The 15,924-nt window shown below is 43.6% G+C and overlaps 1 protein-coding gene across 2 annotated transcripts in view; it reads right to left on the reverse strand.

Moving 5' to 3' along the window:
• Positions 1–15,924, reverse strand: part of INTS9 (integrator complex subunit 9) — a 72,787-nt gene that overhangs the window by 46,393 nt on the left and 10,470 nt on the right. For both annotated transcript variants that reach the window (XM_080342186.1, XM_080342187.1), the window contains exons 4-8: positions 14,035–14,097; positions 10,138–10,277; positions 8,528–8,614; positions 2,936–3,056; positions 903–1,037 (exon numbers count right to left, since the gene is read on the reverse strand). In XM_080342186.1, coding sequence (XP_080198312.1) covers positions 903–1,037; positions 2,936–3,056; positions 8,528–8,614; positions 10,138–10,277; positions 14,035–14,097 — 546 coding nt within the window. The remainder of the gene's footprint in view (positions 1–902; positions 1,038–2,935; positions 3,057–8,527; positions 8,615–10,137; positions 10,278–14,034; positions 14,098–15,924) is intronic.

Below are 15,924 nucleotides of genomic sequence, written 5' to 3' on the forward strand. Positions count from 1 at the left end.
CTCCTCACTGAAATATTCCATTCAAATATTGTCAAATATTGCTGCTGCTCCTTAGATGGTGACCAAAGAGCACGACCCAGGCCAGTGTGAGGCTAACGAGAAAAAGGGATTTAGAAACTGATGCATCGCATGGAGCCAAGTACAGCCACGCTATTAGGGATGGTTTATCTATTGGCGTTTCTCAGCTCCTGAGATCAGGCTTTTAAATGAAGGATGCTCAGAAGCAAAGCTCTTTAGAAGATACTCACCTTGGGGGAAATTACTTACTGATCATGAACCTGACACATTTTCTAAATTATTTTTAAATACCTCCTGCTAATATTGCTTTTAACTATTTTGACAACTTCTGAGGCACACAGTACTGCAAACTTCAAGCCATTCTTTGCACTAAGAATTTATGGATCTAGAGAGAATTAATTTACTGGAAATTACATCTACAGCACTATAAAGACTTTGCCCTTAGCAGAGCAGGGTGGAAAAGTTGGCAGCCAGTTAGCGATCATTTCTCCCAAGGAAGGATGTTTCAGAAGTGATATAGATGCCGTCTGTGAACTGTCTGTAAAGACTCTTCAGTGAAATATGGATTTAAAAAAAAGTCACTAATGTTCTTTTGTTTAACTCTGTGAACATTTCCCATTTAAGGTGAAAGAGAATTTCCCAGCTGGTAAGTTAATGTCAAATCATTGATAACAAAGAAGTTTAGTTGTCTTTCCCTAGTAACTATTGATACCTGGCCACTTATCAGGGTAGTATCTCTTATCAATGCCCATTAAGCGAGCTAATTGCTAACAGAGGTACTTTAGTACAGCTTCTCTACTATACCTGATCCCAGCTGGAATAAGCCCCTCTAGTTTTTTTGAGCAAAGACACTTCCCCCTATAGAAGACTCACAAAAGCTGTACCTGAGGATGTGTTGTAAGTAGAGAAGATCCTGAAACATAGGAAACCTTTTCATAGTGTGACTGGATAATCCAATTGGAGCTTCCAAGAGCGTAGCCTGAGCTGAGAGGGGTGACCTGTACCGCGCCAAACAGCTCCTGAAACACACAGCAAGAGGCATTCATTTGAGCAAGTCCCCGACAAAGTCAGAACAGGTCATGTTATCATCAGCGATATCAATTTTAGAAGTAGTTGTGTTATACAAAAACTTTATGAAGTTAGTTTCCCAAGCTTTATGTTTTTATTTCCCCGCATCTAACCAGACATGTGCTCTGAGAAAAGCTTTTCATTAGGTAGGGTCTTCATGAAGTCTCTCTTCCATATGAGTTCTACGGCATCTGAGTTCACACTGACCCATGATTCTAAACGGAGGAATCAACCGGGGTCGTGATCCTGTACCTGCCTTGGCTGCACTGAAGAACTTTGTAGGCACTTTGCATTTTTGAAGACTCTATACTCCCTTCATCAAACTTTATTGATAATGACAAGCAGGAGAGAAGGAAGGACAAGTATAAGACTCTCTTTGAGTTACACATTTTGCTGTGGAAAACAAACTTCACTTCAGACTCACTCACTTTCTAACTTGATTTCTTTTAAAATGCTGTCTACTGGCGATTTAGAAACAACACCCTGCAAACTCAACCCAAATTTCAGCTTCAGCTCTGAGCATAAGCAACCTGACAGTTGTCTCCTTTCCAGGTGTCATTAGAAAGTGTATTGCTTTATCTGTACACAGTAATGTTATACTTGTTCTGAGAAAGGAAAACAAGCCCCTGTGTATACATCGCTAATGTGATCTACTTTCTGGTTACTGAATAATAGAACAAGCATCTGATTCATGCAATACTAATGATTTCTCTAGTGTCCCAATACATATTTGGATCCTTCACAGGGCAAAACAGGGTCTCCATCACTTAGAGTGTGTAAACCAAAGCTCTAGATTCTGCTGATACACAGACGTGAAAAGTGGACAACAAACCATTCTTGATGCTGCCACATTTTGGGTTAACTGATTATTTGTGTCTGATTATTTTTAAAGTTTGCTCTAGAAGTATCTCCTTTTCCCCAGTAACTATAAAACAACAATTTGCTCAGATGCACAGACCTAAAATTAGGTGAGATACATCCAAACTGTTCATATAGTCAAAAACGCTGGGGTCCTTTTTCACCGGCTACAGTGCAGCGTCACACGAACCCAAATCCACCTAATTTAGTACACAGCACCACTGGTTACTGTTCCAAACTGTTTTACTCATTACCAGTAGTCTCCAAACTTCAGCAGCCCATTGCTTAAGAAAAGGGAGCAAATAAGGAGCTTTGGGTTCACAACTTTAATTCACCTTTTTATTTCTTACGGGTCCAAGCAACAACCGCAGGTCTCATGTCCCGCATGCTGCCTACAAGCCATAAGGGAACAGCATATCTGCAGATTAATGAATTGTTGGTTCGGTTCATTCTAGAAACTACACTGGATTATAGACAACAGCATTACAGATAAAAAAGGTTAGCTGGGAACACTGGGAAAGAGTGTTTGAAGTTCAGGTCGAACCATTAGGTTTTGTTTACAATTCCTAATTTGCTGTATAAAAAACAAAGTAGAGGCTGAAGCACTCAAAAGATTCCCAGAAGTGAGATACGGTAACTCAGAAGGGGATGTGGCTTACGGACAGAGAGGATACGCTCATTCGGAACATCCTCCCAGCTCTCAGCGGGCCAGCCATCAACTCCAAATTCGCAGGTACGCCGCCTTAAAATTGGTGTCCCCAAGGAAGAGGAGAAACAAATGGATACTCCCTGATTTCACCAAACAAGAACTTTTCCTGGGAGGTGGACTGAAGGACATTCAGTATAATCTTATCTTGCTTTCCTAGGCTAGGGTAACTAGATGTTACACAGGATCTAGAGGGAAAATCGAAAAGGAAGGGCATTTCCAGAGAAAAGTTGGGCAACGACAAGTTATTACTGTTGACCTGAGGATAATTTTACAGGTACTCACAATTTTCTGAGAATATCCCACCAGCTGGATCTTACTGAGTGCAGCGTTCACTTCTGGCATGGTGTAGCACTTCCTCCACATGGATACCTCCACCGCGTCCTTCAGAGGGGCAGGCAGCAATCTGCAAAGATCACAGAACCCCAGGCTGGCTGGGTTGAAGGGACCTCTGGAGATCCCCCAGTCCAACCCAGCTGCTCACGCAGGGTCACAGAGCAGATCACACAGGTGGGTCCAGGCGGGTTTGAATGTCTCAGAGCAGGAGACTCCACACCCGCTCTGGGCAGCCTGGGCCAGGCTCTGGCACCTCCCAGCAAACAAGTTGCTGCTCATGTCCATATGGAGCCTCCTGTGTTTCAGTCTGTGCCCGTTGCCCCTCACCCTGGCGTTGGGCACCACTGAACAGAGTCTGGTCCATCCTCTGACACCCACCCTGATATATTGATCCCATTGATCACATCCCTCTCAGCTTCTCTTCTCCAGCTCAACAGCCCCAGCTCTCTCAGTCTCCTCATCACAAAGATGCTCCAGACCCCTCAGCATCTTTGTGTCCCTCTGCTGGACTCCCTCCAGTAATTCCTTGTCCTTCTTCAACTGGGGAGCCCAGCACTGGACCCACAACTGCAGATGGGGCCTCCCCAGGGCAAAGCAGAGAGGGAGGAACAACCTCCCTCCACCTGCTGCTCGCACTCTTCCTCATGCACCCCAGGTCCCATTGGCCACTTGGCCACAGGGCACATTGGTGACTCACGGTCACCCTGTTGTCCCCCAGAACTCCCATGTCCATCCCTGCAGAGCTGCTTTCCAGCAGCTCAATCCCAACCTGTGCTGGTGCCTGGGGTTGTTCCTCCAGTAGGGTGTGGGCATTTTCAGCACCTCCTGTAGACCACCAGTTTTGATTCCCATTTATATTCTCCAGATCTTATATTTTCTCGTTTTTCTTTTTAATTCAAATACGCCTGGTGCTTCACAATAAGGAGCAAGACTCCCTGGCTGTTAAGGAGCCGAACAGCACTGCCCACTTTGCCGCACCCCACAGACCACTCTCCTTCTGCTCTTTGTTGTTCATGTTCAGCCCTTCCATCAAAGCAGCAGCTGTGATGAAGGTGCTACAGCAACTCTTGTGGTATTTTCACCACTGATGAAAGACATTGGCTGATTTGACACATCAACACCACTAGAATTGGTAAAGACGACTGTGATCTTGAATCAATGTCTATTTTGCGTCTCCTAAGAATTTGAAAACAGAAGTAAGCCGCAATCTTGCGATTAAAATAAAGGTACCACGAACAAAGGCTGGCTCTGCTCTCATCTTTGTCACCGGTGTCTTACAAGAACACATGTCCCTGCAGCTCAGCTCCTTTGCCTTCAGCTCTGATACCCCACTCGCCTTCCAATTGTGCTGGCACCGAAACATTAGCTGACACTGCAGAGCTCTCCGAAATCCCCTATGCGGAAGTATTTAAGATGTTTTACACCAAAGTAAAATCCATCCATTCTGCTCTTCACAGACACGGCAAGTTAACTGGACGGCGTTGTCAAGGGAGGAAGTGAAGTGTCATGTCACAGGCTGTAAGAGAGATGGCAAACTTCTGGGAAATAAATCTTCCTTAGCAACACGAACTGGGGCAGGAAGCAGCACAGCTGCCAAATGCATAAGAAGAATAGGATTTCTTTTTTTTTGTATATTAAACCAACGCTAAATCAAAGGGTAATTCAAACCAGTTTCCAAAGATTTATGGAAATTGGTCAAGTTTCTTTGATCAATTTGTTTAAAGGAATTTAATTTATTGTTATATCTACTAGGTCAGTGAACTCCTCCATAATTTAAGATACTGAAGAAAGGATTAAGAGCAGCTATTGCCAAGACAGGTCTAGTGCGATAACTGTAATTCCAGCACACGCTGGCTGAAATCGCACTGCCCTTAAAGAAACAAACAAAGTGTTCAAGGTCTTTTTTGGGAAGTCATAAGCAACAAAAGGCCAAACAATGTGGATAGTTGTCCACCACTGCACTGCAGCAAATTGCCTGTAAAAGCCTTTAACCTACCAGAAGAAGCATTTAGAGTTGGATGCTTTCAGGAACTTCTCTTCTGGGAAGAGGAGAATATATCTCCAAGTAATGGAGAAAAGTGGGAAAATGTCCTTGGTGACTGAAGTAAGTTTCTATTAGCCTGGGCTCCGTGGCTACGCTGTAAATATACTCTGACTTCTAAAAGAGACCAGTGGCACCAGTTTGCAGTGGTTTCACTCTTCGCTGAGCGGCACACGGAAAATAGGGACTGCTGGTTCCTCAGATGTGCTCCTGTTGGTGTTCAACCTGCCACCCACGCTTTGAAAATTGGTACAGAAAGATATTTTAAAGTCTGGAGAAGAGGAGACTAAGCGGAGAGCTCATCGTGGTCTGCAGCTTCCTCACAAGGGGAGGAAGAGGAGTAGGAGCCGATCTCAAGTCTTTGGCGACCAGTGACAGAACCCGAGGGAATGGCAGAAGATGCACCAGGGGAGGGTCAGTTGGACATGAGGAAAAGGTTCTTCCCCCAGAGGTGTTGGACACTGAACAGGCTCCCCAGGGAGATGTCACGGCCCCAACCTGACAGTGTTCAAGAAGAGACTGGACAACGTCCTCAGACACACGGGGTGACCTGTGGGGTGTCCTGTGCAAGGTGTCCTGTGTCCCATCTTTGTGGGTCCCTTCTAACTCAGGACATTCTGTGGTTCTACGATTCTAAAGTCTGAAGTGGATCTACTAACACTACAGCAACATCCTATCATGGATCACCTCGTAACAACCAGATGTATAAACCAAAGGTATCGTGAAGAAGCAGGATCCAGTGGTTAGTCAACAAAATTTATGCTGAAGAAGCTCAGAGGGTTGTGCTCCTAACTGGGCATCTGCACAGAGACAGTCCCTCCTGTTTAATGCAAAGGATAACATTTAGTATACGACATAACAGGTTCTTGTGTGAAGTCAGTGCCAAACTAGATCAGCGCGCTGGCCTCTCTCGTCCACTACTCCATCTCAGGAAACAGCCTTTACAGAAAGGCATGAGAAACCATCAAACAGGTGGTCAACAAAGTGCCTTTCATAAGGCGAATTTCCCCTTTAGTCCCCTGAATCCTCATCATTTTAAAATTCACCCTGGCTGAGTAGCTACAGAGCTTCCACGAGGCTGCACATTTAAAATAAAAACCAATGGTAATAAAACTTGCAAAGCAATTAGTTCAGACTAGATCTGATAATGGAAAAAAAACGTAAACTACTATAATGAACTTATTATATTTTATGCAGTATTTGAATTTAAAATGCTTCAATGCTCTATCTAATGAAGATGATAATACTTTGTGTTTTATACTAACTATTCAGAGTAGAACTAGCTGAACTGTAAAGCAGTAATGGTGATTGATCGGCCTGAAAAATTAAAGCTAGACTCAGAAGTAATAAGTATTCTTTTCTAGCAACAGTCAAGTATTAAAAAATCCCCATCACTAAGGATTACATTTCTTAAATAATGGATGTCAGTCCAACCCTGCGTGTGCCATTAGCCAGGTGTTAATTTGCGGATCAGGAGATGTTTTTGCTCACATGCTGTAATAATCAGTTCCATTCACGCTCGCATGACACTTGTCACTAAGACTCTCAAAACGCTTTGCAAACATTAATTAAGTCCCCGTATCCCCTCTGTGGTGGATAGAAGCTCCGTTTTACAGAAGCAGAGGGAGCTGAAGAGGGAAAGCAGTTGGAAAGGGAATTCAGGTTTGTCCCCCTGTTCCGGATTGCACACAACACTGGTTCGTACCAGGCGCAAGGCAGAGTTGATGACACGCAGACTTTTGTTACAAACAGCCGCAGGGCTGTGTCCGGTTGTCCCCACTAATACGGCATCACTTTGCTTCTAGCTCAGATTTGGGCAAGTTGTGCAGTTTATGAAAGCCAGGGGACCTGCCATCCGATTGAGGTTCCCAACGACACAGCACGTTGTGGCGGTGCTTGGTGCTCTGCAGATGTCCTGTAAGGGGGACAGGACGCTGTCTGTCCCCAAGGGTGGTTCTTACACCTTCTCCTACCTCTCGGAACCCCATCACAACAGCTACTTGATAGTGCCAAGGAAGAACTGTTGATGTTGGGGTACTTCCCAAGCAATATGATGCAGGAAAATGTATTTTAAATACCACCGCAACAAAAAGACTCCAGCCTTCTATAGCAGTTGAAACAGAACAAAGATATCTCTCTGTGTTCGCATCTGGAATAGTCAACAGCACACAAAGTGCTAGACAGCAGGTTTTCTATAAATACAGCCAGGGAAGTGACATTAAATGAGCTCCAAGATATATGATCCTTCTCTAAACCACGCATACAAAACACATGTGGTGGTGTGACGAGAATAATGGGAACAGGTCCCTCTCTTCCCATCACTGTGAGCTTCACGTGTGGTTCTGGTCAGGCCAGTGGACCCCCAAATTAAAACAAAACCCCAAAAATTATTCTGATCAGAATATATATCATCCAGCACAAAATCCTGATCATTTTTATCATCTATATTTTACTGGCCTTCTTCAGAAGAGTGAGTTACATGCTGAGATAAGCCTGCTCCTAAGCTCAGCAGGGGAGTACAATATAGAGCTAAACAGATTTTAATTTGGATTTTTGATAATTTTTTTTTGCATTGTGATATTGGAAAATATCAAAATTTCTTTTATAATGTATGTATGAAATAATTCAATTTTGGTAAACTTCTAAATCAAGCCATGTTAGGAATTGTGAGCAGAAAACAAGTCAATTAAAAATGCACAAAGCAGTTTTTAAGAATAACTTTGTAATCAACTGGCCCTATCTTAAAAGGTGCAAAACCAAAACTGTCTCCTCCATAGAATATGTTGTGCAGCTAAAGTTGTTTCTATTTCCAAGGAAAGCATTATCTGCAATTAGTAAACTCTATGGATAATTCTTAGATTACATAGGCTTTCAAAATTTTAGATGCAGAAGACCTCAATTTTGAGCGCCTTGTTTTTACATACAGATGGAATAACGGACATGGAGTTTCCAACTAACCTTTTTTTATTCAGATTTCAATTTGCTTCTAAGCTTATAAAGCCAAAAAACCCACCTCTGCTGTTAAAAAAGAGGCTGCAGACCTGGGAAGAAAGGCAGCACTGCCCTGGGATTGGCCACCAGTGTCTTCATTTTCTTCAGCAAACATGAATGTAAATACCATTTTAAATTAAAATTATTCCAATACAATCTAATCAAGTTTAAATATCTTGCTGATTTCAACAACTTTTTATGATGTCAATGCAAAAATCTGCTGGTTTTATCTTCCACCATGGAGCTTAACTACGTGAGGGGAGATCAGGGGAGACTTTTGTGTTACCGAGTCGCCCTCCAAGAATCAAACTTGTGTGGTTGTTTGGAAAATGAACAAAGTGCAAATCATTCAAGAAAGAACCAACCCCAGGAGTGAAAGCTCTAAGCCTCCTAGGCTTTTTTTTGCAAATCTAATCTCAAATGGTGGCAGCTGACCCATGGTTACAGTAAATTCTAAACCTGGGTTAGTGTTTCAGGACAGTCACCCTCTCCAGGTGGCTCTTCCTTACCTCTGTACCTCCTTGTTCTTCCACATGGAGGCAGACTGAGCCTTTGGCACACGTTCAATGGAATTCACCAGTTCTTCCATGAGAAGCCTGAAAAGATATAATAACTAAATGAGCATTGCAGCCTTTCACACAGGACAGAACTTTGTCCCAAGTATTTCCAAAATATCACACCAACTGAGCGTTTCAAACTCAAGCAAGTCCAATTCTGTCTGCCTGGTTGCGACAGCAGAGGATCTCGCCCACTGCGTTATGGGTTATTTGGGAAATGGCAAGAAAAGAGGAGCTCCCAAATCTCTTGCCTGCTGCACAAGATGATTTCTTCCTTACCCATTGCTTGTCATTTGCAATGAGGCAAAATACGCCAAGAAAACTCAATACCTGCTGCCTGTTTATCACTTAGAGAAGACAAGTACATTGTCCAATGAACTCTCCTCATCTGCACAGGCACAATACAGCTTCTGAGACAGAAAAATATTTCAGGCATCAAAAATTGGCACTGCAGATTTCACTGTCCAAAACTGAATATCTGTAATTGTACGTATGCTCCCTCTCCAAGGTAGGAATTCGCATTTAACTGCAGAAGCTGGGCATCTGGAATAACCTGGGGTGGGGACAACCACACCAGTATATTCTCCAACACGACTATGCTTGTTACCTTCAGCCACGGGCCAGCACCACCCCACAGGTCTACTCCTAGTTTGTATTTACACAATTCCTTTCACCTACAAGGGCCTTTGGTTTCTGTTTGTTTTTACACAATGGGAGAAATACTTTGGAGAGGGAAGTTTGCATAGGACCTTTAACAGACAAAGATTCCTGGTACTTACAGAGTAGTCCAGATACCACGGCCTAATCTGGTTTTTAATTATTGAACACAGCAGCTGCTCTGCATGGGAGATGCACACAGCACAAGCGCAGCTACAAACCTGCAGCCTTTGGTATTGACCCATCTAATCAACAGGCAACTTTGGAAGAAAAGATTGCCAAATTTGATGACCAAGTATTACATTTTTGACTGCACTGTCAGGTCTTACACTTCCCACTTCAGTAGAATTTCTGCTGTTTTTCTTAGCGATTATCTTTGGAGTTCAGATCTTATGTATCTCAACTGTCATTTGAGATGAAGCCAGATTAAATTCCCTCCCACGGTGTAGTGGAAAGTATGATGATACGAATATCAAACGCTGAAAAACAACAAGGCAATAATCCTAAAAGTCATTTATTGTTGAAAAGATTGGTGATTCCTCTTTTGCTTAAGGGGAGCAGCGAGGAGTAGGTGAGATCTTTGATCCACGGTTTTTGAAGGTTTGAAGTTCACTATACGGTAATTGCTGCTCAAGGTGTCTCAGTCCACGCAGGATCTGCTACCCCACATCTATTTTTTTGGACTCAACACAAAGCACCTGCTGTAAATGCTGAAGACGGAGGGTTCCAGAGGTTGGCAAACATGGTGTTAACACATTTGCAGCACTAAGGACTTGGCTGGTGTTCAGGTACTGCCTAAGAGCCTCTTCGGAACATTAGACACCACTCCTCTCCCCATATTGTCCTTTACACCTTTTCCTTAGCAGTGATGAAAGAGGAGAAGAGAATATTAAGGGGCTTTTTACCTGCCAATTTGGACAGTGGGCTCGGTGGCGTACACCGTGCCAGCGAATCCTGTGTACTCTGTGATATAGGGCAACGCCATCATGCAGTGATAGTTGGAGATCAAGATCACGTCTACCGTGGAGAGGTCAAGCAGCTCAGTCTGAAAACAGAGGAAAGAGATAAGCAACGTGTAACCCTTTCATGCAGTTTAAGCAATGGCAGAAAAACTTCTGTTCTTTTTTTAAAGTTTATATTGCGGGAATATTACTGGTTTATAAAAAAATTCAGGGAGGTGAGGCATGTCTCAGCTGTGGCAAAGGTTAATGTTGCCTTTAAATTAACAAGATTGATTTGAAAAGCCCCTTAAAATTATTCCCTTCTCAGATCTGAAAAGGAAACCATGTCCTGGGTTTGTCTGTCTTTCATGTAATGAAATCGCTGCCATTAAGAGAGGCATGATGATCACACTTTTATCAAAGAACTGATACGTGTGCTTCCTTAGGGAGAAATATTTTGCTCATACACCAAAACTTCTGCAGTAGTGATTAGCAGGACATCTCATATTTTGATGTGGTACATGGTACTGAACGCCAGGAGAATGAGAGAGATCAATGTAGACTGCATTCACATGCCTAAAATAATTCTCATATTTTCCCAAACTAAATGCTTGGCACCCTTATCATTCACATTTTCTACAGCAGAAGATCAAACTAACTCGTAGGATACAACAAAACAGGCGGTGGGTCCAATTTGTTTTGAAGTGATGGTTAAGACAGCAGTTCAGAGAGTGAAAGAAGATTTCACACATTGTTAAAGGAATTTTAATTAGAAATATTTACTGGTAATGCTATAACACAAATGGTGTCAAGTCAGAAATTTACAAGATATACGACCTCTAACTCAGTTATTATAGAGCAGCTAATGGAATTCAACACTCATCAAGCACGTATTATCTGATTACAAGGCCTGGTCCAGTAATTTGAATAAAAAAGGCAAGAAAGTAGGTCACTTGGTTTTTCAGAGGGCTGACACGGTGCTCTGGTGACAAGCTGCTTAACTCACAGCAAAGCGTCCATGGTTTCAGTCCATGATCACAGCTAATGCTGAGGCACGATCTCCAAGCTGAGCATAGGAGGTGAAACACCATCCTCAGATTCCTGACCGGGCTCCCTTTTATCTTCCTAAGCTTTCGAGGCAGAAATATTCTCACTCCACGGTATCAAGGAGGCTGCTCACGCCTGCTCTGACCAAGCTGGCCCTTCATGCCTTGGTTTTCAGCCACGTCCACAAGCAAACTGAGCTGAATCCCAGCCCCACAAGCCATCAGGACAGAGACTCCCGTTTTCCAAGCTTAAGCATCCTACATCTCAGCACCCTAGAAGCATTTACTAATAGGATGCAAAGGGTGTCAAAATCAAAACAGAGCAAAATCCTCCCTGGGACTTGCGGCGATTTCACTCCGAGTGCCTAAGAACTGAAGAGGTTTAAAAATGTTTCCTGAAGGTGAAGTGAGAGAGACCAGAAGGTTGCCAAGCAAAAAGGGCCGCACTCTGACATGTGGGAGCGCACTCTGCTGCTCAGATAGCCTTTTAGCACCTTGTGGCTTCTGGATCACATTCAGAACTCGGCTTTCTTTGGCAATAGTGTTCCTGGAAGTGATACTGTGATTCTCAAACTGTTTTTGCAGACAAGTTTCTTCAAAAGAAGTGGCATGGAAGGAGACAAAGATGACGACAAAGCCTCTTTCACACAAGCTCCTTTTTATACTGTGCTGCCAAACACCACAACATTTCTACTCTGCTGGTGCAGTGACATCTGAACCATCCTCCACACAGGGAGCCCTTGAAGCTCGAGACGCGAGCTGTGCACCACTAGCGAATCATAGAATCATTTTGGTTGGGAACGACCCTCAAGATCATTGAGTTCGACCGTAAACCCACTCCTGGCACTGCCCCATGTCCCTGAGAACCTCATCTCCGTCTGTCCAACCTTCCAGGGATGGTGACTCCAGCACTGCCCTGGGCAGCCTGTTCCAATGCCCCACAGCCCTTTGGGGAAGAAATTGTTCCCCACATCCAACCTCAACCTCCCCTGGCGCAACTTGAGGCCGTTTCCTCTGCTCCTGGCGCTTGTTCCTGGGGAGCAGAGCCCGACCCCCCTGGCTCCAAGCTCCTTTCAGGCAGTTCAGAGATCAGAAGGTCTCCCTTCAGCTCCTGTTCTCCAGCTGAACCCCCCAGGTCCCTCAGCCGCTCCATCACACTTGTGCTCCAGCCCCTCACCAGCTCCGTTCCCTTCTCTCAACTCGCTCCAGCACCTCAAGGTCTGTTCCGAGCCCTTGCAGAGAAGATTTGGCATCTGTTGGGAACTTTGGGAAGTGAAACATTTGAGAGAAAACTTCCTACCATGATGACATGGTTGGTGTCTTCTAGTTGTCACAGGGACTGCTAGAAAACAGAGGTAGGTTCAGTGACGACACCAGTACAATGAGGCAGCAACTCCCCATCATTTTTAGAGCTACACACGTGGGAGTTTTCCAGCCCAACAAAGTAACCAGACAGCCCAGCTGAAGCACCCTAAACCCCAGCATCATCATCCCTGTGCATGGCCTCAACTCCAAAGGGAAACCAGAAAGTTAATTCCATTCTTCCCAAGATCTGGGACACAATGGTATTTTCTAGGCATACAGGTGCTTCCCATATCCCTCTCATCCACAGGACACTAACCAGAAAGCATCCAAGAACCCAGAATTATCAGGGTGTTGGTTGTGCGGGTTTTTTGTGATTGGATTATATCCATTCCTATTGGGGAAAGCAAGTAATTGCACACAGATATGTTGATATCACTTGCCAAAACTAGTACCAGAGCTGCCAGCTTACTTTGAAGAATCAAGATGACACGAGGCAGAAGCTGCAAGAGGTGAGTTTCATGGGACCTACAGACAGAAACCCAGCAAGCTGACAACCACCTTCCAGAAGCGTTTCGTAATTCCTGTCAACAAGGTCAAGCAGAAAGGAAAAACCCTTCCCTGTCCACAAGCAATCATCTTGGTCTTTGAATGACAGAGAAAACATCCCCAAAATGAAACCAAAGGGCTGATGTTATCACAGTCCAAACACAGCTGAGGAATGAGGATGCTGTTCCCTGACTATTCCCCATTGTTGACCTGCACCACTCTCTGCTCAGCTTTTTACTTCTTCAGCTCTCCTACATACATCGTTAATCTGATCAGCCAGGTGAGCCCAGTTAATTAAAATATTTTCAATAGCCCTTCTTTCTTTTTTAGTTGTAAACACAGGTATTCTTGGAAAAAAAACAAGACAACTTCAGAAGCAGGTATTCACTATTAAGTGAGCGGATATGAGGGTACAATTTTTCCCTCAAAGAGGCAGCGATAAATAGCTAGGAAGGCAGCAAAGCTTTTTCACCTCAATTTGGTGCCGGCAGAACAGCACGTCTGATTGCAGTCCAGTGGAATCCATGGGGCTTAACCGCATGGTTGGATCCCAAGGGGGATCCGGTGGACAGGCCAACATCTGTGCTTAGAGACAAGCAGCTTTCCTTGTCTTCATTCACTGCCCTTATCTAGATCAGCACATGTATCCTGTCATAACTGAGTCCAGCTCAGTCACATTGTCTTTGGAAAGCCCAGAAAAAGGGGCAGTTAAACCTTATTTTTTGTGAGATACCGAGTTGGTCAAGGAAACCTTCCAGATCTCCCAAAACCATGGCTGAAAAGAGCCGTTTCAAGCCATTTTCCAGCCTCATAGATACTGGAGGCACCTTAAAAACACACAGGCTTTAGCAGTATTGTTTACTGAGTAGTAATAAATTAACGTGAATCTGATAATAATTACTTAGTAAGTTTCTTCCACATGATTGGAGTCTGATTTTTCACTAATAATAATGAATAAACTCACCTCTGGTAAACAGAACTCAGGCACGGAGTCTACAAACACATGGCCAGAGCACTCCTTCAGTTCCTGGGAGAAAAGCACATCAACAGAGAAGACACAAAACCACAACACAATGTTACTCCAATATAGCAGATTTTGCACTTTCAAAACCTTTTCTCTATCGCAGGTAATTTCCAGCCTGTTACTACATTATTTTTATGCCCTTTCTAGATACAATTTGCTGCAAGGAGATCTGCTGAAATTGTTTTTATACGAGATGAGGCTCCTTGGTACTTCAAGGCATCAAATCCTTGTCTGGAGGTAGGAAAGGAGAGAGACCCTGGCTGGTTTTGCTGGGGCCATGAAGCAGATGTTGTCCTATGAAGCTGCTTTTTCTCTGCTTTTCCACTTGCAGGTGTGTTGGCTGCGAAATCTGTAGCAAACAAGTCAACTTTGTCTATCAGAATCAGAAATATAAACTGAAAAGTGGGTCACGAAGACCACTCATCTTGGAACTGCTGCTTCCTGGAAGGCGTGCACAGCACCTTTATAGTGTCCTGGCTGTCTTACAAGTTTGGAATTTAGTTTTGATTCCAAATAACATCAAACCTTTTCTGTCTTGTTAGAAGCAGAATACAATTTTTAGCTTTTGTCTCAGAGCATTTGATGAAACATCTTTTGGGGATCTAAGCTCCACGTGGTGATTCTTGTTAGATTTATCTCTACTGGATCTCTAGTCCTCTATTTTCTCCTTCTTTTTTCGAGGCTGACATCAGAAACCTTTGTCACATGAAAAGTCACATTCTTCAGGATTATGTATGGCACAAAAAACGTACCCAAGTCTAGTCCTAACACACCTCCCAAGCTACCAAACACTCACTCTGCCTTCTCTCGTGGACGCTTCTCTTGCTCGTCCCAAAGCAAGTGGTCTCAGCCAGCTTCAGACCGACAGAATTAAAGACTGAATCCAATTCTTAATAATTACAGTGCACCTGCCAACTAATAACGAATGAGCAATTACATCTAGTGGCAGAAGTCTCCTAACCTCATCTCAAGGGAGTTCAAAATGATTAAAACTAGATCGCAGCAAATTTCAATGCCTCTCCAGGACTTAAGTTTTATAACTGTCATCCAGAGAGTGCTGTAACAGGAATGTCGACGCGACATGATAAAACACCCCCCTTTGACTCCTTCCCTTGCCTTTTTCCAGCATGGGTCAAAGAATTTACCATTCCAAGCAGTTACAATGGTCAAGGTGAAGGTAAGAGATGCTGCCTTTGAATTTTTAACACCTGATTTCCATTGATGCTGTGCGAGCTTGAAAAATTCATCCCGTGCCAGCAGTACCACAGAAATGTAAATACGTTAAGTATAAAAATATACTGACAGCCTGTCTGTTCTTTGCACCGAATGGAGCCCAAAGCTCTGAGACCAAGGCTTGGGGTTCTGGGGAAACAAATTCCAGGGAATTCAAAGCGGGTAACACCATTCCTGCCAATGAGCCTCTGTAGCTCTGCGATTGCGTGTGCTCTGAATAGAGCTGTTACTATTTTACTAACAGAAATGCTGCCTGCACAGTTTCTTTTGTCTCCAATGAGAAGAAAAACCTGGTCTTTGATCTGTGATCTTCAGCTCCCTCGTCTGTAAAAATCAGATCAATCCATTTTGTCCACCTCAAAGTCCCCTACAAAAGCAACTATTATTACAGTTTTCCTTTAATGTTCACATAGTCAGAGAACAGTCTATTAAAACAGTATTTTCTCTACCGATACCTATCACTGCTCACATTTGAAACCTATCTGCCTATTTCACTAACATCTGATATATTTTTGTGTTCATTGTTCCCCTATGGCAGATCAAGCTGGATGCTGCAGTGTCTAGTTTTGGTTGAAGCCCCAGATAAATTCTGCCTAC

This window comes from Nesoenas mayeri, assembly GCF_963082525.1.
Source record: "Nesoenas mayeri genome assembly, chromosome: 3".
Taxonomy (NCBI): domain Eukaryota; kingdom Metazoa; phylum Chordata; class Aves; order Columbiformes; family Columbidae; genus Nesoenas; species Nesoenas mayeri.